Raw genomic sequence first — 22,084 nt, forward strand, 5'->3', positions numbered from 1 at the left:
AAAACGCAACAAAGTGCGAAGGAATTAGGAAGGATTTAAACATCACCCAAGCTTCCACTGAAGAGACAAAAACTTTAGATCTGTGTGGTGGTGACTAAGATTCCTCAAATTAGTCATGTTTTCCGTTTGGTTTTTCATTTGTGTGCGGTAGGAGCTGTGTTCTTTCAGCTCATTGCATCCTCTTTTCAATTGTTTAATGACACCTGACTGAACAATTGTCATCAATGACCACTTACCTCTTTATGCCGAACTCCTAATAGTCACACATTTCCTTTTGCTAATTTATTGGAAATTAAATTGTGAGCTACAGTGTATTTGGATGGAAACTAGTAACACATCAACCAAAGAGTGTTTCTTTCCCCCAATTTATGGGAACAGTTTTTTGCTGAAAGAAGAGATACAAATTATCCAATTATTTCCAAGAAAAAAGAAAGGGAGACTGACTGAGCAACTAAATGAAATGTGTGTCATTAAGTTTTTTGCCTGCATTTTAATTCTTTAAACTCATGACTTCTTATATTTAATTTGTCAAAGACTGGGGAAGGGTCCTGAGCCTCAGTCTGAGAACCACTAGCTTATTCTATCATCTGCAAAGGGATTCCCCCTACTACTGCTACTGCTGACACCTTAATTAGACACACTCTGAAACCAGAGAAGAAGAAGAAAAAAAAAAAACATTTCAGTGTCTCTCCACCCATGGCTGTCAGTCTTGTCTTAGTTTTCCCAAAACACACTTCAACAATATCTGTCTGCTGCTGGTTTGCAAGTGACAGCAGCAGAGAATTGAGAGAATGAGACAGCGAGAAGACACAGAGAGATCCCACAGATACACAGTCAAACACAAACATTTAAATGGCTTGATTGCATGTTGAGAGATGGGCACTGGGGGGCTGCATAAGCCCCATAATTGCTCAACAGCAGAAATAATGCAAGTCGACCACTGAGGAAGTATTTGAGACCAAACGGTTAGAAAAATCAGAGAAGCGCACAAAGATAAGAGAGAGATAATCCCTTTCATCTTAATTGCATTATCCCTTCATCATGCTGGCCACATGTTTGTCAAGCTGCATCTTATATACTGTCTCTGTAATCATAAAGAGAGGGTGTGTGTCAGCTATGCCACAAGGTCAGAAGAATCATATTCACTGTAGTGAGCAAATGTAGATGTGAGATTATTGGCAATAAGTCACCAAGTTGCTGATGAGGATAATGATTTTTTTTTTCATATAATTATGGAGAATTTAATGTAGAGCGCACTTCATGGGCATAAATTTAAAGATTTCAGCATCCTAAGAAATAGACAAGTCCCTAGGTATGTGTTTACATGAGGCCAGATGTGCATTACAGAGGAGATGGATAAGGCTACTTATATGTCTGCCCTTCAGGTGAGCTGACTTAGCATAAGAGCACTGTATCAATCTAGGTCAGTATATACACATTCTCTCACAAACACACACACCCACAGGGCTCACTTAATGGAGCCGCCCCCCTTCACACTCACACACTATATTAGCACACTGCACACAGGCAGCACACATGGTTGTGTGGATGCACACACGTGTTCTGAAATCACACATAGTAAATCAACACACATAAACCTGGATGGACAGTGTGTAACTGTGTATGAGATAATAGCTTCCTCCCATCCCCCATGCACTTCACAGCCCCAGACTTTCACATAGTCTATGTCAATTTTTAAAAAGGAGTGTACACGTACATACAAACAAACACACGCAAGTTTTATCTGAGAATACAAATCCTTTCACAGATATCTTCCTCAAAATACCCTGCCAATATTTAACTTCTTTATGGCAGCAACTGAAGCAGGGGACTGTTGTGATAAAAAAGATAACATGAAGGAAAGATAACGAGAAAACAAGAGAGACAACTAGTATAGGAATTTTAATTTTCTGAAAATAGAAAATATGAGCATCATTACAAAACTTGGCAACAGAACTGTGTAGCATATAAAATGTGTACATGGCTTATCTTCATTTGAGAGGATTCAGGGTTTTGTGAAAGAGTAAACGTATCCTTAAAAGATTTAGCATTTTATTATTCTACTGAAGCTTAAATAAGCCACTAAATCACAATTACTTTGACATTTTGCAACGTGAATTACTCATGTGTTTTAGCTGTTTTAGCAGCTTGGCCAAAACCTGACAGATTAAATCATACACAACAAACGCTTTGCTGTGTAGTAGTAAAGTTAGTTACCAATACTAAAAATAGGCCAGAGCCTGGGTGAACATTCAGAAGAACCCCAGGTTATATGTTGAACTGTGTTTTAACCTATCACTGTGCCCTATCAGGCCATGCCATCATTAACCTGCTGGGCCCCATGACACACGACACCGCTCTCTAGCCTACAGCACCTTTAAAACTGACCTAACATACTAAGCTGCTTTAACGCCATCTCTCACGAGTAAAGAGTAAATATTTAGCAGCTTGACCCAGCCTTGTATCTACATTGTATCTGCTTAAGCTAAGCTGTCATGGCCGACCCCACTGGCTTGATAGGCAGTTTCATCTAGTCCAGCCATTATCCCTACTTATCTAGCTCTACTAGTCCCAATAGTAGTTACCAGTTACTGGAAAAAAATTACCACTCTCTGGCCTAGTGTACCTTTAAGGCCTTCTTGAATCTTTTGAATCTCTTGAAAATGACCCACAAAATTAAAAAAAACAATATATCATGCAAGAAAACTGTTCTGTTGAATTTCTCTGGAAGGGAAATCAGGGAGGAGACAGGAAAGCAGAGACTTTCTCCTCTTTGACCTGCTTTTTTGCTGTTTGGATGCCCAAAGATGACCCTCTGCACAGCTGAGACCTGACACTTCCATTAATATACTTTTTCCACACACACACACACACACACACACACACACACACAGATGGTAAATATACCTTATGTATTCAGTAGGAGGTAAAAGTTTATTTATGCAGCATCTCTTCCTTTTAGTTTTAGTTTCATCTTTATTTTTCAACTTGCTCCTTATCCCCTGTCTTACTCTTGTCTGCTAAATCTTCTGTACCACACTGCCTTTAACTGCTGCTGCCTGAAGACTTTCAATAGCTCTTACATCTCCCTCTTTGTCTACTCCTCTCTCTGCTCTTTAGCCATTTCTCCTCTGCTCTAATATTTCCACACAACACATCTCTCTCTAATACACAGACTATATAAATAAATGTCTGTATCAGAGTAATATATGATCCATCTCAGTTCATTCTCTATTATGCACCTTTGGTGCCATAACCAGAAATTTACTGTAAGTAGCAACAGGGTTTTTGAACTAGAACATAATCTCTTTATCACAAGTAATATCACCTGTGCCATATTTTTTAAAGTACACAACCAAACGTACACATTGCTACAACATGCATCCCTATGTTTGCCTTATGCAGTACATTCTCTGATAAGGAAATGTTAGGCGCTTCCAGTTAAGAGGGCTGCTAAGGTATTTTGTTATCACCGTATCACCTCAAGTAGGAAACTAGGCAATGTCCCAGGGAGACTATTAATGATTGATAAACTCCTTTCATCAACTCATACAAACTACTATATATGCAGGCTATCTGAACCACATGCGTGTAAAGCTTTGTTTGCAGATCTCTTCGATTTATATATGAGTGTTTGTGCGTGTGAGATGGAGAGTGGGAAAGACCCAGTGTAGCAGCAAAGGAGAGAAGTCACACTCACATACAGACACACGCTGTATAAGAAAGTATATCATCTGAGCAAATAGTTGGTATACAGTCATTAACACTCATATGGATGATATACAACCACAAGATTGTACCTCATTTTGTGTTTTTCAGACAAAATTAACACTTATCTAAATAGTCACAAATCATCTACATACAACATAAAGGCAGTTCTTTTAAACATCCTAACAGCTAGTTCTCTCTCTCTGTTTCTGTCACTCAAAAAACTCCCCAAAATCCTCAAAACAAGAAATGTATTTGATTACCTTTACTTGAGCTCCAAGAGTTTCCCTTGTGTATAACAATTAATTCCCTGTGGTGGTTAAAACCCTGTCAGCACGTGTCCTCTCTGAGAGCAAACAGGGGAATCCTTGAATCAGTAAGATGTATCCAGCACTCCAGCGCAGCGTTTCACTCTACACACACATTACAGCACACACTCACACATGCTGCCTCTTGTGTGCCTAGACCAGACTGAAGGCTGAGGAGAGGGTGTGTATGGCTGCCTGAGTGTAAGCCCGCCCTCTTTTCTCTGGTTTTCCCTTTCTCTCTCACCCTGCCCTCCTCCTTCTCTCAGTTCCCTCTCTCCAATTTCACCTCCCCCGGCTTGCCTGTTGACTGCCAGCATGTGTGTTGGGTCTGTGCCTCCGAGCCCTTAGATGTGCCGTCCATTTTTTAATTGCTGGCTTAAAAGTTCTGGAAAAAAAAAGAAAAAACAAAGACTTGTAGCTACAGTACCTAAGTGTAGGCATGTACAAACACAGAAGGATACAAGAACAAACATAAGCACATTAAAAAGTATGAAGGCTGATACAGTATGAATATTTATAAATCATATATAATACAAACACTGTGAAAGAAAATGTCCCTTTAAAACTGTTTAACATAGCTAATGCTAGTTTCTTGATTTCCCTACTCACCAGCTCCCATTTACTACTCAGGGGAACATCTTTAGGCCTTTGATCTTCTCCTGCATCCTGGCTGCCACCACCAAGGCTAGAGTTGAGAGAAACTGCCTACTGAAAAAATTCCCCAAACTTCCCAAAATGCAGTCTGCGCCTACATCTCTCTCACTTTAAAAAAAAATTTCTTCCCACATTGGGAAGTTGTAAATTACAATACATATACAGACATTATAGAGTACAATTTACTCCACATATCTGAACTGTTTTATACAACAAATTTGAAGCAATACTTGCATGTCTTCAGTACATTTAATATCATAAAGCTGCACCTCTACTTCTAGTCTGATAAGTGTGAAGAAATTCTGATCTGGCCCCTTCTCAACCAAAAAACTGGCTCCAGCATGTCTTGTATTCAGTGTCTGTAAATCTGCAGCTATGCACACAGATGATTACATAACAGGCTGATGAGCCGTATTGTCTTCGTCTTCTTCACTAAGGTTTTTAACATTAAAAGAGGGAAACATATTGTGAAAAAGGGGCAGGGAGGGTAACAGGTCTACCCAACAAAAAGGACCTGACACAGCCTCCACAGGGCAAAGAGAGGAGACAGTCACAAGCACAAAGACACTGACACACCTGCACATTGAGGCATGGACAATACACTCACATTTACAGCTTTGTACCCCCAAGCACATAATGACTCAGACAAAACCACTGGAACACTTCATGCCTTTTACAATTCTGTTGTGTAAAGTATGTTTGTATGTGCGTGCACACATGCATCTTTCAACCAACGCCCGTCTACTCATCAGATCTCATTCCTAGTTTACCCTGTTCCTTTCTTTCTCCCTGCTTGTTTCTTTCAGTCTTATCTAACAACATAGCTAGAGAAGGTCGTGTCCTGCTGAGAGCTGGCTTGAACAAAAAATAACCAATCCAGAAGGATGAACAGCGGCTTAGACCACCAGTTCTCACGGCCCTACCCAAACACAGAATTATTGAGTTGTAATGCAATTATCCAAGGACTAGGGGGGAATTGGTTAGTAGTTTAAAGACAACTCAGAGGAATGGATATAATGGCATGTTGACACAAGCAGAATAAAGACGAGGCAATAGTAACACCGGGTGGTGGATGTTATGTAAGCAGAGAGTAGGGTTGGAGAAATATCAGGATGTCGGGGGTTTCTTTTTGTTTGCTTGTTTTGCTCTAACTGAACTCTATTTATGCTGCATTGGTAATCTAAACACACTCTTTGGTTATTGTCAGCTGTGCAGTCAGCACTTAGAACAACAAGTAAACAAATATTGTGTATCCATCAGTCTGGTTTTCTGCTGAATAAACGGACTATTCGTTAGCAGCTCGATAACTGCCGTCGGTTTTGTTCTTCTGTCTTCCTGTACACCTGAGCTGGCCCTTCAGCACAAAAGACTCCACATTTCAATTCTTATCAGATGTTCTTGCAGGGTGTATGTGTGGGTGGGGGGTGGGAATATCAGGCAAGAGCTGAAAAGATGCAACACAGATTGGTTTCCCATTTCATGCCTCCTGTCGTATCTTCTCCTGAACATTATTATATTGAAAATTATGAACATACTATACTGGAAAATACATAAAAATATGCACATATACACAGTCAGGATTATCCATTTTCACAAACTAACCAACACCCACCTTGCCAGATTTAATAAAATCATTATCGCCAGTCATGCGGATAAAGCTGATGAATAATGTATGCAATGCTGGGCCACAAGAGTACATCCTTTCTGGCCTCCTACCTTTTTCTTAGAGTCACATTAGCTACCAGGGGCTAGTTCCACAGCTTATGGTCATATCAGCTAATTCCCCTCCAGTGCAATTACATTTTCCATTAGTGTGAGATACAAAATATGCACACAAAACATGTGCTGAATGCACACACGCAAACACACAGACATAGGCACACCCCTGACAGAAAAATAAATTGGACAGGTATACAGGAAGACATAACTGCACTCATTAATAGTGACAACAGATGTGACTGGCAGGCGAAGAATATGGGCATCAGGTGTCGCACTACACCTCTTCATGATCAACACAATGAAACGATGACATGCTTCAGGTGTAATGTCATGATGGACAGCTTGGGTTTCACATGATAGGTGAGATGTCATTTATTTCAATCATCAAGCGTAACTGATCATAGATTGGATCCAACCCCCTCCATGGCCCCTCACACAGGGGGGATTCTGGCAGAGCAGGCCTTTAGGGGGGCTCAGCCCCTAATGAGAATGTGACATACATAAACTGACTTGCAAAAGTGTCCAACTCCTCTGCTAAATCCAATTTTGCTGGAAAACAATAAATACATTAATATTTTTCTATGTATGATGACAGAAAAACTTAATTAATTTCCATTAAATAAGAGATTTATACCAAAAACTATGTAAGAAAATTAAAAACTGAATATGCTATTGGCAAACATGTTTAGCTTGGCTAACCTCAGTTTAATTAGGTACGCAGTGTTTGCACTGACAATCACACGTCACAAACACAATAGGTTCAATTACAAAATAACAGCCTGATCAAAAATAAAGCAAAATCAATAAACAACTGTAAAATCATTGTGACATGAAAATAGCCTTGGCAGTATTACCATATATGTGGTCTGTTTTCTGTTTTCTCACCTGATTTTGTGTAATTGTACAGTGAAAATGTTATTTGCTAATTAGCCATGTGGAATTAGGTTTCTGATTCATATAAACATAAATATTTCTTTGAATTGTTAGTGAGAAAGAATGTAGTACTTCATAATATTCTATGCTACGTCCATTTCGTCTCAACTTTAATGTTAAAATAATAAAATGCATCGTTTACCTCCTACCTGTGTGTAGCAATATTAGCTCAGACAAGCTAGCGAAGTAGTTAATTATATACTATTCAGACCAATAAGCTATAACCTGATACTTTACAACCTACAGTAATGACGACTAATTGTTTTATCACGACATGCTGCAGTTTAATTTACAAATGTTTCAACTTACTCTTGATTTTAATCCCGAATTTTACTGTTAGTTTACCTGCTTCTTCTTCTTCGCTTTTTTCTGGAGTGGCAGACTACCATTGTTAAAGCTGCACATCGCCACCACCTGCTGCACCGGAGTGTGCAATATCAACAAGCCCAGCTGTTAAACCAATAGATAAAGCCAGGTTGCAAAACCTGATATTAACATAATCTAACATTAGATAATAATTATTATTATCATTGTTATTTATAGGCGTGTTGGGATGAAAATTAGATGTGTTCTGGCACATTACTGCACATGCACAAACAGGTGGGGTTGTTTTACCCATGTATGTGTTTGATCTTCAGTTTGCATTGTCTTGGACTTGTCTCTGTATTTTGCGTTGTCTTGTCTTGTCTTCATTTCAGCTAATGCACTTGAACTTTGCAGTCGTGCAAAAAAAGACTGTACAAAAAAAAAAAAAAAAAACTGTACAGCTGTACTTCTGATGAAGCAAGTGAATAGTTGCGGTTCACTGTTAGGTCCTACCTAATGGCCCCCACAGGGAGACCAGAACTGAGCCCAAGCACACTCTAGTTAATATTAACATTTGCTAATGAACCAGTAGATTCTTGTCCTTAGACTTCAAGGTCACATATTAGCCCACAGTCAGGAGTCTACTGAATATTCATGCAGGAGAGGTTAGCTCATTACCTGCAGTGCAGTTATATAATAGGAACATTGCATATTGTACTATTAGTTTTGGTCACATCATTAGAGTACTGCTCCTAAACCACTGCAGCACTGATGTGGTTTGTTAATGTGCTCTTCCAGTACAGAGAAACATGACCTTCGGCCTCTCACAGGGTCTGTGACAGAGAAGTGAAATGACGCAGACACAGTGGAAGTGAAAGGTTTGTTGTAAAACAGAAACTGACTCTAGATCACTATTTTAAAAGGTCTGTAACATTTTCATCCATGTAATTAATGTACTTACTATAAACACTGAAGTATGTAAATTTATTAGTAACAATGTTCAGCCACTCTCACATAACACCCTCAACCTGAGCCTTATTACCATTTTTACTGTTGGATGAGGGTTGAGATTAAACCCATAATAAGTCATAAATAAAAATATAATACAATAATAAAATCTAGAGAAGGATTTTAACGAATTACTGCAGAGGTCAGTTGTATCCACATGATAATCCCTTAACATGTCCATAGTGAAAAAATAATTACAGCATATAAAAACAAGATGTGTCTTTAAAGTGGTTAAGGCTGGATAACACCCAATAATGGCACAGAAAATCACATATAATCACCAAGGCAAAGTATCAAACATAGATTTATATTATATTATGTTCTCCACACAAGCCAGATCCAGGTCAGTGGAGTAAATGTACTGTATCATACTCACCAATCATAATCCCCCATCAATGTAAACAGAGAACAGCGTTAATTAGGGTGCTGTATTCAGAGATGATTATCTGGGATACATGAATATGGGAGGAGAGGGAAGAGTGTATGTGCCTTTTTTGTTTTCATGCTGAATTAGCAGTTTCATCTCTCTACCTCCTCAACTTGTTTACCCTCTGATTCTCTTGTAGGATAAAATAAACAAACAAAACAGAATGGCAGCAAAGGAATAAATTGTGTGTGCTTGTGTGGGCTGGAGACAGCGTAGGATGTGAGGGAGTCGTCTGAGGGAGGAAGAGTCAGAGACGGATAAGTTTGTAGGGCTGAGACGGCTGCACACACCACGCAACCTCCTGACTTTGTCAGAAACTCATGGACGCACACTGCACAGCCCGTTCCATTACTCACACAGCCCAGTAACCCGGCCTGTCTGGAGACACAAAAGCACACACATCATTCTGCTGTTTTGTTATTAAAGCACACTCCAGACACATAGACTTAAACCCTGACAAAGCTGAGCCACAAACATCAAAGACTTCATTGCTCATCAGAGACTCTTGGACAACGATGAAAATGAATTCTGACATGGCTCCCTGGAAAAACAGCTGGCCCTAGGCTCTGATATTACACGTAACACTGACAGCCAAACAAACAAACTTCTACATGTGAAAAAAATCAAACCATGTCCAGGCTGTGCAATACTAATGGAAATGAGGTTTTATTAAATAAATATTATTATTGAATAAATAAGAAGATGAATATGATAAACATAACTTTTTTTACATCCTCATAATAATAACATTGTGTGCATGTTCTTAAATGGATTCAAATTATTATTTGAACAGCCTTTTACTTCCTTCACTTCTCATGCACTTCCTGCTCATTTAAGAAATTTTTGTATATGAGCTGTTTCCAGGTCAAGCGACAGAGACAGAATTAGATCTTTTCTTGTCTGGCACTTGTGCTTGTCTCATTACATCATTCACTGTCTGTTATCGCACAGTCATCTCAAATTCACATCATCTCTATCCATTCAGCAAGTCTTCAGTGATCACAATCAGAATTAGAGTAAGAAATAGTGTTAAAAGCATAAATGATATAAAATAATACAAAAGTCAAAAATAGAGTCTCAGTATGTGAGGCAATGTACAATACTTAATTCACACTGTAATATCTTTTGTAATAAACAAAATATGGTATAGAAACATGAATGTTAACACTAATGACCTTTTTTTTCATCAGTTCAGATAATTTAAACATTAAAAAGCAAATATCTGACAACTCTAAGAATAAATAGCAGCATCTTGGCAGTGAACTCGTCAGACAGAGCTGTAATATCACAGATTTTAATGCAACCACTGCTGCATCTACTGAGTTTCAGCCACTTCAGCTGAAAGTTGACAGCGCCAGCAAAAAGGGAGGGAGGAGAAAAGAGGAGGTTAAGAGTTTGAGTGTGGCAAAAGGAAGGAGGAGAGGGAAGAAGGGATTAAAGCATCAGAAGGTGTAGTGTTCCTCTGAAAGATGACGGGCTGATGGCTGCTCCCACAGGACCGACTGCAGAAGTAATCCCACCAAATGGAAGAGTTTAACGGTTACCACCCACTGAGAGAGATACATAAAGACAGAGATGAGACACACAAGTGCACAGTCACACGTGCACAACCATGGACATGTGTGCAAGCATCCACATTTAGGTACAGACAAAACAGAGAGCTAAGAGACTTGTTCAGAAATACCACCCATAAATATAACCCATTACAAAAGGCACACATGCACACACATTTAGTTAGTTAAATATGTAACTATATAGTACAAAAAATAAATGCAAAAAACATTTTAGAAGCCTTTATGAACATAAAAAATAAAAAATATATATTTTTGGACAATACTAAAATACAGAAAATGAAATAAACACACAATCCTTCAGACCATAGAGGTGAAAGATATTGTGCAGTGAGGTGTCAGGAGAGGACACCTGACACCTCACTGCACCCTCCAACTCTGAAGCTTTCTGTTTACATCAGCAAAACCAGGAACTGTTGTTCTCTGCTATATAAGAAATAAATAAATAAACAGGACAGTGTTTTTCTGTTTTCCCATGGTCTGTGTGAGATCTGGACTGGTGTGACCTTGCTAACACACATCAGTGCTTTGATAGCTTTATGCTGTGTTATGCTGTGTTAGCTGGCAATGCCAAGTAATTAGAGGCACAATTGGCCAGAAAGAGGCCCACAACAGCAGGCTGAGAAGGATGGGATTTAGTGGAGCTGAAAGTCGCTGCCAGGGTAGTGGAGGGGTTTAGTTCAGTGAACCCCACAAAGCCACAGGACTAGCTAAACTTCATCTGGTCATTTGAGATCAGAACTAAACAGACAAGATATCTCAGATATAGTTTATTGTCCTATTTGATCCTGGATAAGTCCTAAATTTGCCTCACACTATCCACCTCTTCACTGAAAAATACTCAGATCCCAAATATGATCATGGTTTCATGTAGGATTTCTAAGTAATTAAGCACAAACAGTATGATATTAGTTTCCAGTACTCTCCTTAATTAATTTGTTTTGTCTATTTTTCAATGACATGTTAAAAAGATTAATTTATTGTTTCATTATGTCTGGACATCAGTCTTATTGACAGACATTATAGGTTTATGTGGGGTTAATGATCAGTATTGTTTGCGTTTGTCAGATTAGCTTTTCTGTAATTACTATGGGTTTGAATTAGCAGATTAGTGAATTGATTTTTGGTGGATAGATTTAAAAGGAGAACAATGATGTGTACCAGTGATGCACCATCATAAATAAAAAAGATCTATACACACAAATGCACAAGTTTCTATAGCCCCAGGTGTATGAAAAGAATAGAAGCGACCTTTAGGGAGGTGAAGTGAAGCAGACAAAACAAACTGCAAGGCTGCAGGCTGCAAGCACCAGCTCAAATTTAACCATTACTCTAATACTATCATGAGTTTATTCTTAATCCAAGACCTGGTCATAAACTAGTTCCTTGGTTTCCTTAAAGGTAACCAAGTTTTTACCAAAACATTGTCACATGATCAATGTCACCTGATTGTCACATGATTTCAACAGTGATCTTTAACAGTTTATCTGTGAAAACATCTCCTGCTGCTGTAGAGGCACTAATTTAAGAACTGCTCCTATAGAGGGTTTGAGAAGGTGGAGACAAATACCTCTACAGTCATTTAGGCTGGAAGATTTGTTCATGCCACAAGAAAGATATTTACAAGTAGATTAAAAAACATGTTCGTCAATATTTGCTTAAGTCACAGATCTGACAAAAGCTTCAATGTAGCATTGTTAATACTGTAGCTGGTATGACAATGGAGCTAGTATTTACTACTAGCAACAGCTCACCAGTTATAATACTGGTGCCAGTATAATAACTCTCACTCTAACCTCCTCTTTGTAATTAAAGGTTTTGTTGTCTCACCGCTGGAAACACCACCGTGATTAAGACAGATTCATTCTTGTACAGGAGCAACCAGATTGAGGGCACCATAAATATTTAATACGATAACTCAGTAAACATCAGTAAGAACATACTTTCATACACACACACATACCATGAAAAATAACCATTAAAGGTTGCAAACATATATATCTATGAGCACAGAGGAGACTTGAGAGGAGCCATAAGTTATCCAGTACTGTGGTGTACCTTCAGCTAATGCAAACCAGTTTATATTAGTTGTTCTTAGAAACACAGCACAGCACTTGCTCAGCAGCACTTTGGCAGCATGTTCCCAGCTCACGGTGATAGCTTATGTGTGCCATAATATGACAGAAACTGAATAACATAGAGGAGTTGGAAGCAGTAATGGTCAACCTGTCCAGACTACTGAAAGACCTGTCCAGTTTACTGAAAGCAGAATACAGAATTTTGTGTTTTTACCTTTTTGATCCATATGCAAAACAAAACATGTTGAATTGTTTTCTGTCATATTATGACATGCAATTTTCTCTTTTCTGAGATTGTAGGGACCAAATGGTTGAGAAAATAAGGGACAAATGCAGCCATAGTTTTCTTACAGTTCACAATCCCTTTGCACATTTTACTTTCCAAAATCTTTTCAGAAGTAGATGAATAATTAAGTAAAACATGAGGTGAAGTGCATAATTTAAAAGAAGGCAAAATATGCGCATATTAGCACAGTAATTTCCTCCATCTCAAAGAGCATAGGGGTCAGAGCATAGGCTCTCTCCATTATCAGTAATGAACAGAAATAAAGAAAAGTGAGGACTATGAGAGAAAGAAGTTAAAAGAACCCTTTCAGTCGGACTGTCAATAATGTAAAACTTTTTTTTAGCAGATTGTCAGTGACCCACTCTTGCCATTTCACTCTCTTCTCTCTGTTCTTTTCTTTCTCCCCTTCCCCCAGTTTTTCCTCTGTAGTCGTCTTTATTCTGCTGGGAACCGTGGAACACTTCACACCTGACCAGCGCATTTCACACACCCACGAGAGTCTTAAATGGAAAATTCACGTGCATACACACATGCACACAATAAGCTCTTAAGAAGGAAAATATTCTAAAATGTAAGACACCTGCAGATGACAATAGGTGCAAACACTCTTGCTGTACATTTAGTGTTAATAAAGGCTGATCTATCCTTCTGTTTTCATGATCAGATGCCTGGGTACAATATATAGTTTCTCTACATTGGCACACTCTCTCCCATTCACTGTCCTCCCTATGATCTAAACTGACAATGTTCCACAAAACTATTCCCTCGTTCATCTTGATGACTACTTCCGTCTGCGACTCCCTCTTAAATATTTGCTTTCACAACATTTGAATAGGGGATTCATTTACATAACAGAATCCAGAGTTTGCCTGCAGGGAAAAATCTGCATGAACAGGCCCTGTGAATCACACAGGCTGGGGGAGAGGAAATACAAACTGAAGAAAGAGAAAGTTTTGACAACATTCCTATGGTTCTTGAGGATAAATTTCAATTACTTTGTGGAAGCCCTGACTTTTCATCTACTGTCACCATCAAATCAAGTTCTGAATTTGTCCAAAACTTTGGTTTATGAATAAATACCTGCTAACTCATGGGATTCACATTATCATCAGATACCTAGTTAACATTAGCATGTTAGCATTGTCACTAGGCTGTAGATTTGCAGTCTTGTAACTGACCATTTAGTGGAACACTCTTTCCCAAAGCCCAAGAAGACAAACTTGATTGTCCGACTGGCTGTCCAAAACGTGAAAATATTTTTATGATTCTATATATTCAATTGTGGAAATGCGTTCTCATGCAGAGTACATAAATTCTACATTTTGAAACATGTAACATAGGTAGGTATGTGACATTCCTGCCATTGACCATTCAAGATTCAGACACAGAAGCGTCTCTGGAATGTCACACAAGGTCAGTGTCTGGCATGATACTCAGTTGCTGAATATCCAGTCTTGTCCTTCTGCATGCCTTCCTTCATACAGCATTCTTCTAGACAGTGCTGGAAATCCAGCAGCCATTCATCCTTGAGAGAATAAGCACCATCTTGAGTAAAAGTGAAAGTTATGCTTGTGCAGGATAAGCAATTCCCTGAGGTCAAAGGTCAGCCCCCTATCCTGCAGTTTGACCATGGATGAGAGGGTAGTTGTAAAGTGTTGAATCCCTCTAGAGTCATCTCTACACAGGATGGACACAGTGCAGCCCCATCCGAGAGCCTGCTTAGGTTAATGTGCTGGGCTGAGAGGCTACTACGAATACTTAAACATTAAGGAGAAACTAGCTGTCACACTGCCTCTGTTCAGGGCCTCTACTCTCATCATCACATGACACAGAGCTCAAGGGTCAGAGGTTAGGTCACAGGGGCCTTGTAATTAGTCTGTCTACCAACCAACCATGTCTCATAAGACAGGCTCCATTTATGGCATTTCACCCCTGACCTCTGGATCCTAGTCTTTAAAATATCCCCACAATATCAGTGGTAGATGTTGTACTGGAAGTTGAACTTTCACCTCAGAGAACGGAGGAAGGTTAGGGGGGAGTGAGTACAAAAACCTCTATAGCAGCATTCGGGCTAGAGTACAGGATAGATTCCTGTGTATGTCATTGGATGCAGTCACCAGACTGTAAGCTATCAATCAAGACAATAACAATTGTACCCTACACCAAACAAGCCTATACAACTACCCTGGCTCTGACACAAACCACTCAATGGTCACAGTCTGTCTGTTACCTAAACAAGCGGATCATTTACTTACAGACCGATACCCAAGAAAGTGGAAAAATATTTCACTTCAAACCCAGTGTGTACCCCGCCTCCTGCTCAGTGTCAGTTAAGATAGACTCCAGCCCCTCCTTCCCCACACCCCTCATGGATAAGTCGGTATACATAATGGATGGATGGATAACTCACCTATACAGATTAAGGAAGGGTGGGAACATAGAATGTAGACAAGTAAAGGCCTGTTGGAAGTGTTCAGTTGGATAGCTGGGCCATGCATCTAATGTTGCAGCCCTGTGGGATTTCTACTGCAAAAGAAAGACGTGACCATAACAGCTCTTGTTAGCGGCACTTTCAAGTGTAAAGTTGGATGCTTATAGAAGAAAATAGCGACTGCTTATAGACAAAGTACACCTACTCACAGAGGCACATGCCAGTAAAATACACTTTCCTGCACTTACGCAACTTGGCTGAAAAGAAAAACTTCCACCTCTGAGTCATCAGTCAGCGAACACCAAAGGTGTAGACTTACCACCTTTGAGTGTGACTGCATGAGGGTGTTGGGTATCAAGTAATAGCTGGATATTTTTTTTCCTTTTCTTATTAACATGATGCACCCACACATACTCACTGCACCTAGTTTAGCAACAAAAGCTCTGAACCCTGTAAGACTGGTTCAAGACTGGTGTTTGGAAGAAACATGCACAACTACTATGTAGTGTAAAACCCTGAAGCAATACCTATTAAAAGAAAAATACACCTTAAGCATTACCTCACACCTGAAAGCGTCTTGTAAAGATGCAGTGACAGTTACGCTCCAAGCCTAAAGTATAATTTCTTTTGCACTGGCTCATTCTATGCTTTGAATTTGAAAGTCATGAAGCTGAAAGCGACGCAATTATATATTTCCTAATGCGATTATTTTCTTGGAAGTCGTATGAAACACCACTCCATAACAAATGTAGACCTTATGAGGAACCACAGCTTTAAAGATTTCAAATGTGGCTGTAGATTAAGTTTAAATTAAAAGATCCAAGTCTATCATATACATCAAATCTGAGATCTGGGATTAAAAAAAGGACAATATTATACTGACATATGACTTTCAAAATGATCTCCAAATAGAAGGCTACATACTTCTCATTTAATTTCACTGGATTTTATTATTTTCTATTCTGTGTTTTTATGCAAAGCTTTGTAGGACTTCTGCTATCATCTCTCCCTCACTGTCAGCAGCATTGGTAGTCTCTATTATTCATCACTTCCACTCCCAGGCTATTTATACCAGTCTTTCTGCTCTGCTGGCTGCATCTGTCTACACTAATAGAGGTATTTCAACTCCTATATGCAGTTTTGGACTGCCACTGAATTCGTGGGCTGAAACAGCACCACTACAGGTACCCAATGCCTGACTCCCTACAAAGCGCATATTTAAAAGCAAATACTGCAAATATTTTTACTATTTATGGGGAGAGTAGAAGAGACATATCCCATATGTCAATAGATTTTCACATCATGCTAATTTGACTGCACATATTCAGTTAAACATGCAGGAATTGAAATTACACACTCTTTTGCAGCATGTCTCTGGAGGTGTTAACTCCAGTGAAGAGCCACCAGTCTCTTAATTCCCAGGAGAAGAGCAGAGCTTGCTGAATCAATTCATATGGGAGCATCTGCTATTCCCATCTAAAGGAAAGGGCTTTTAGAGTATGCAACTTTGCAGTCATGCACTATCTGTAGGGCAGGATGTATGTGTGTGTGTTGGCTACTGCAGAGAAGAATTTAGTTAGGGCTAAACACCAGTACTCCAAAATTTCCAATTACAAATAACTTGTATTTTAGTAAGTAGGCTCCCATGGCCTGTCTAAAACATTCAGGAAATTGTTCTTGTAACATCGATGTTTAAATGGAAACAATCCTAGCACAGAACAGTTATAAGGCTTGTGCATCACAGGATGCCCAGTCTAATCCTTTTAACACTATTATGCACTGCTCCCCAATTACAACGTTAAATTCTACAAATCCCAATGACAGCCTTCAGTCCAATGCTGGCACCAATTTGACATATGAAAAGTAACAATGCCCTCTAGAGGATGTTACAACTTAACACACAATCCAAAACGGTACTGACTAAAAAGATCAAACTTTTTGTCAGAGCATCCCAGAAACACCCTGCCTGGGAATCTAGGGCATGTATATTCAGTACTATTGTCATTTAAAAAAAAAAAAAAAAAAAAAAAAGACTTGTCTAGCATTTAGCAGGCTTTTTGTGACCGCACTAAGGTTGAAATCCAGCAGTCAGGACAGTTGAGGTGCTCCAGTGTTGACATAAATCTGCATGTAATTCAATTATGAAATGTAACTAACACACAGTGTCTTGAGGCCCCTGGGGCAACTTTCCATTAAATAATCATGTCCCAACATTTCACCTATTTAATTCAAATTAGAATACCATACAAGCTCACAAGTGAAGCAGCTAATCCTAGGCTTTTTTTTTTTTTTTTTTTTAATAAATCATCTAACGCACCGCAAACAAGGAGACTTAATACATGTGATTCAGCTTGACAATTTATTGGTTAAATTTGTAAATTGTACACATTTGTGAATTCCTTGTGCGTTACCAATTCTTTGGAACAAAAACTAATCAGCACACATAAACCCATACAAACAATTGTCCTAAAGAATGGACAGGGAAAAGAATGGCTCATCTACTCACTTGACTAATTAATAAAAAGCCACAGAGTACTGAAAAGGACAAACTGTTGGGGTCAAGTAGCTATGTTGGTCATAAGTGCTCAGGGGAAAAGCTGTTTCCAGTGCTCCATAGTTCTAGCAGACTATTTACTGGGCAATGCCAATGACTCCACAGGCCAGACGTCCACCAGCATTGCCTGTCTTCAGACTTTCTTCGTTTCCTCCTTTACCCAGGTCATCGACCTTCTCGTGGATCTAAAACACAGCACAGCCAAAATGTTTTCATCAGCAGTTCAGAGTGTAGACCCTTAATTCCTGTCAGTATGGTGCAATATCCTGCAGGTTTTTGACTTGGTTTTTGTCACTTTAAAAAATGACATGCACTTTCACTTACCACCATGGTTCGGCCAATGATGGAGTTGGGGCCAGTGAGGCTGATTATCTTGTCTGTGATGTCTATCTTGGCAACATTATCTGCTCCTGCAGTCACATTGCCCAGATCTCCAACATGCCTATTAATATTTACAAAAACAAAACAAAACAAACAAAAAAAAAAAACCCATACACTTATGTACATTATCTCATTTGACAGCTTTGACCGAGAAAAGTATTTGAAAACTTAATTATGTGCAAATCTTTTTTTTTTTTTGCAGAAGTACATTTGTTGTCCTGTGAGAAGCAAACCGTAGCATCATCTTAAGGCATGATCATTTCCAAAAGCATAGGGCACATCTGAAATGTATGAAAACCAGCCATCTAAATTATCATTTGCTTTATCTGTGATTTTCCTGCTAAGCATCAACTCTGAATTTTTACACCTTCTGTGACACTGACTGTTTAACACATACTACAAACTAATATGGTTTATGGTCAGTGTTATTTGTGGATTCAATGAATTTCAGGTCATAATTACAGTGTTTCAAAATGTAGTATAATTACCATGCTTTCCCAATCCTCTACTACTTGATTTCAGTTAGTCCAAAGCACAGCTGCTTGGTTTTTAACTTCAAATATGCAAACATCAGTCCTGTTCTGAGAATGCTGCACTACCTACTGGTTCCTTTCAGGACATAATTCAAGATTTTACTAATTGTTTTCTAAGTTTAAAATGGCTCAGCACCCCTTCACTATCTGAAGTTTCTTTGGCGACTGGACAAACCTCTGAGGTTTTTTAATCAAATGCTTTTAGAAACACCCAGGACTCAGACAAGGATGGGACTTTGGAGTTTCACTGTCAGGGCTCCCAGACTGTGACACTCTCTGCTCCTTTTTTAATATGCATTGTGAAGCACTTAGGTCAACTTGTATCGTTTTAAAGCATGACACGAATAAGGTCAGACTGATTATAGGACTAAAACAGCATTACTGTGACACATTTATTTAGATCACTTTTATAATCAAGTGGCTATAACTAATGTTTAAATTCAATCTAGTGTTTTAGCAACAGCTTAAAACCATTTAATTTCATCTGGGGACTTCTGCTGCAGATCATAATATTGAGAAGTGCATAAAGAAGTACTTTCTTACCATCCAATGAAAAGAAAAAGTGCGGTGAAACTAGTTTTGTTTATCACACCACAGATCTGCTATAACACAAAGCAAATCAATGCTACTTCCACCTCCTGTTAAATAATCTGTGACTTGACAATATCTGTTATCAGACACATCAACCTACACAGACAGTATGCAAAACTATGCAAACTGTGCCAAGTTGTTGCTGAACCAGACTGAAAATGACTTAGGAAGTCACACATACATGACTGTAACATCCATTACACTGAAGGCCAAGTAATTCAAGTTTCCTTTGGTCCCTCTCCACTATGGAAACACTGATCAACAATGAACAGTGAGCACTTTAACTCTGTTACTGAATCTGAGCCTATCGATTCTGATAAACATTTTTCATTGGCATCAACTATTAACAATAGGCACCACCAGGCTCAGCATTGTAATGGGTCATAATACTGCCATGTTTCTCTTAAACTGGACTTACCTCTCTGCATCATTAGGACCACCATGATTCTTCTGGAAGGGATTGAAGTGAGGTCCTGCACTGATGCACCCTGGGAAAGAGTGAAAGCAGGTAGAGTAGGAGTAGAGGTAAGCTAAAACCAGGCTTAACCTGCACAACCTTTGTTTTCAGAAACCTAAAACAACTATTGCCTCACCATTTGTGTTGTCTCCAAAAGCATGGACGTGGAAACCATGATCACCGGGAGTAAGGCCTTGTATTTCTCCTGTAACCTTCACGGGGTCTGATTCCTTCTAGAGGGGGGGATAACACAATTTATAAGAATACAAAAGACAGAAAAGAGCTGTCAAAGGCAGGCAGTGACCCACCCAGGCAGTTTATTGTTAGCAACTCAATATAAAATGTAGCTGAACTTTATGTAGTCACTAGACTACTATAAAAACGTAAAACACATTTGTCAGTATTGTTTAACAGACATTTTCTTTAGACATCCACCAACAATATACATTTATGGGTAGTACATGCTATTTTAAAATATTCAGGCCAAAAGCTAAGCTGTGACTACATGCACTTGTATTTACCTTCAATAGTGAACTTAACCTATTTAATTGGCTGAAGTCCTGTCATCATGTGCCATTGAGAGTATGCAGTGTTTTTTTAACCATGCATCGCTTATTGTGTTGTATTGGACCTTAAACTACTACTCCCCCTTCTGTTAATGACACATGGATGACCAGCCCAGCTTTATCCTTATCAACAAGGCCAAAAGGCAAGAACAAGGGGGGACGCAATGACTCAGCAAATTAATTTTTTAGGGTTAATTTGCATCAATACATTTTGACTGCGCCCAGTGCCGGCGTGCTGCTGCCAACAGACTTGCGGTTCAGTGTTACGTTACAAACCGACACCGCAAACGTTGAACTTATGCAACAGGCGTTTCAACACACGCTGATCATGAACATAAAACAGGCCTAAGACGGGTCAAAGGTTAGCTTTTATTCAAATGCCAGCCACTGTCTTAGACCAATGACAGTTATATAATTATGCCTTTACCCTACCAACGTTAATAAAGTGACCTGTTAGTTAGCCAACTTCTAACTAGCTAGCTGTTAACTGCTAATGTCTGCGCACATAATCCTAACGTTAGTTCATGTTTAGCACCGTGTCATTTTTAATGCAAATTAAAAACAAAAACAAATCGACGCCTTGCTAGCTAGCTTTAGTGTTTCCAGATATTCGGTCTGACTCGTAACTATCGCTGTGAATGAAAACTCAGCTAACTTAGCTTAGCATCAGAGAGCTAACGTTACCAGGAGGAAGTCACTTAGTCAGCTTTCTTTTCTTATTGAAGTGAGTAACTAGCTGCTTATTTCTGCCTCTGAAAACAGTGTCCAGCGTCATACTTCCTGCTCAAAATGAACGGTTCCGCTGGTCTCCCCGGTTCCCTTCAGCACGCAGACCGCTTTCAACACCATCTTCGCAGTAACGTCAACTCCACAGGACGCGCAGGTTCCCGTCGTACGCTCTTGTAACTGCCAGATAGGCGGGCGTATGACTTCAGGCAGCCAATCACAATTAAATACGATCAAAAAGACTAATTTGATTGGTCACCGACTTGGTCACTGACTTACGTGGTCAGCAGCACAAGCAGAATAAATATTTACCAGACATGAGTTAACTCTAGTTTCTCTCATTTGGCAACTCACATTTTTCAATATGGAATTAGGCACCACGTGAATCTTATATCCGAAATACACCACTGCAGCCAAAAACACACTTTGACACACACACATGGCTCTTGCACCAAAGAATTTATCTACCAGTGACAACACACTAACAGATTATAATGGCATATGGATGGTGTATTTGAAGTATCTATATTTAACTAATTTTTAAACATTAAGATTCTACCACAACAACAAAAACACTGCATGGGTTGTACTACTTTGCATGTCAAATATGAATCAGAAACGCTGCACATATTTTTTTTCTGAGGTGATCATGAACCCAAGGTCACATAACAAGAGCGTCAGACGTCCTCTGCAGGGATTCTGCCAGCAGGTACTGCATTGCTTCCATTTTTAACTGCAGCTGTACCAAACACTAGTCTCTGCATTATTTTGCCTATGCTATGAGGCATTCTGCACAAAATAAAAAATAAAGTCAGATTCCTTTATGTTACATGCGTGGCTGCCAGTA

At 39.1% G+C, this 22,084-nt stretch overlaps 2 protein-coding genes across 3 annotated transcripts in view; both read right to left on the reverse strand.

The window, feature by feature from the left end:
- The window catches only part of LOC113143157 (T-lymphoma invasion and metastasis-inducing protein 1-like), a 48,477-nt gene extending 44,312 nt beyond the window's left edge, over nucleotides 1–4,165 (reverse strand). For both annotated transcript variants that reach the window (XM_026328631.1, XM_026328630.1), the window contains exon 1: nucleotides 3,972–4,165. The gene's annotated coding sequence lies outside the window, so the exon portion shown is untranslated. The remainder of the gene's footprint in view (nucleotides 1–3,971) is intronic.
- Nucleotides 4,166–17,860: 13,695 nt separating this feature from the next.
- sod1 (superoxide dismutase 1, soluble) lies at nucleotides 17,861–21,418 on the reverse strand. The gene is made up of 5 exons (XM_026329008.1): nucleotides 21,289–21,418; nucleotides 20,082–20,178; nucleotides 19,907–19,976; nucleotides 18,308–18,425; nucleotides 17,861–18,168 (listed from the first exon to the last, which is right to left on the reverse strand). Exons 1-5 carry the CDS (start codon nucleotides 21,358–21,360, stop codon nucleotides 18,061–18,063), a joined length of 465 nt encoding a protein of 154 aa, XP_026184793.1. The 5' UTR covers nucleotides 21,361–21,418; the 3' UTR covers nucleotides 17,861–18,060.
- Between the last annotated feature and the right edge of the window lie 666 nt (nucleotides 21,419–22,084).

Source organism: Mastacembelus armatus, chromosome 14 (genome assembly GCF_900324485.2).
Source record: "Mastacembelus armatus chromosome 14, fMasArm1.2, whole genome shotgun sequence".
Taxonomy (NCBI): domain Eukaryota; kingdom Metazoa; phylum Chordata; class Actinopteri; order Synbranchiformes; family Mastacembelidae; genus Mastacembelus; species Mastacembelus armatus.

Excerpts from the sequence above, each read along its gene's own strand:
- sod1 (XM_026329008.1), bottom strand. The coding sequence starts at position 21,360 with ATGGTGTTGAAAGCGGTCTGCGTGCTGAAGGGAACCGGGGAGACCAGC. Across the intron at positions 19,977-20,081 it reads TTTTGGAGACAACACAAATG|GGTGCATCAGTGCAGGACCT; the intron begins GTGAGGCAATAG and ends ACTCTTTCCCAG. Across the intron at positions 18,169-18,307 it reads TCATTGGCCGAACCATGGTG|ATCCACGAGAAGGTCGATGA; the intron begins GTAAGTGAAAGT and ends GCTGTGTTTTAG.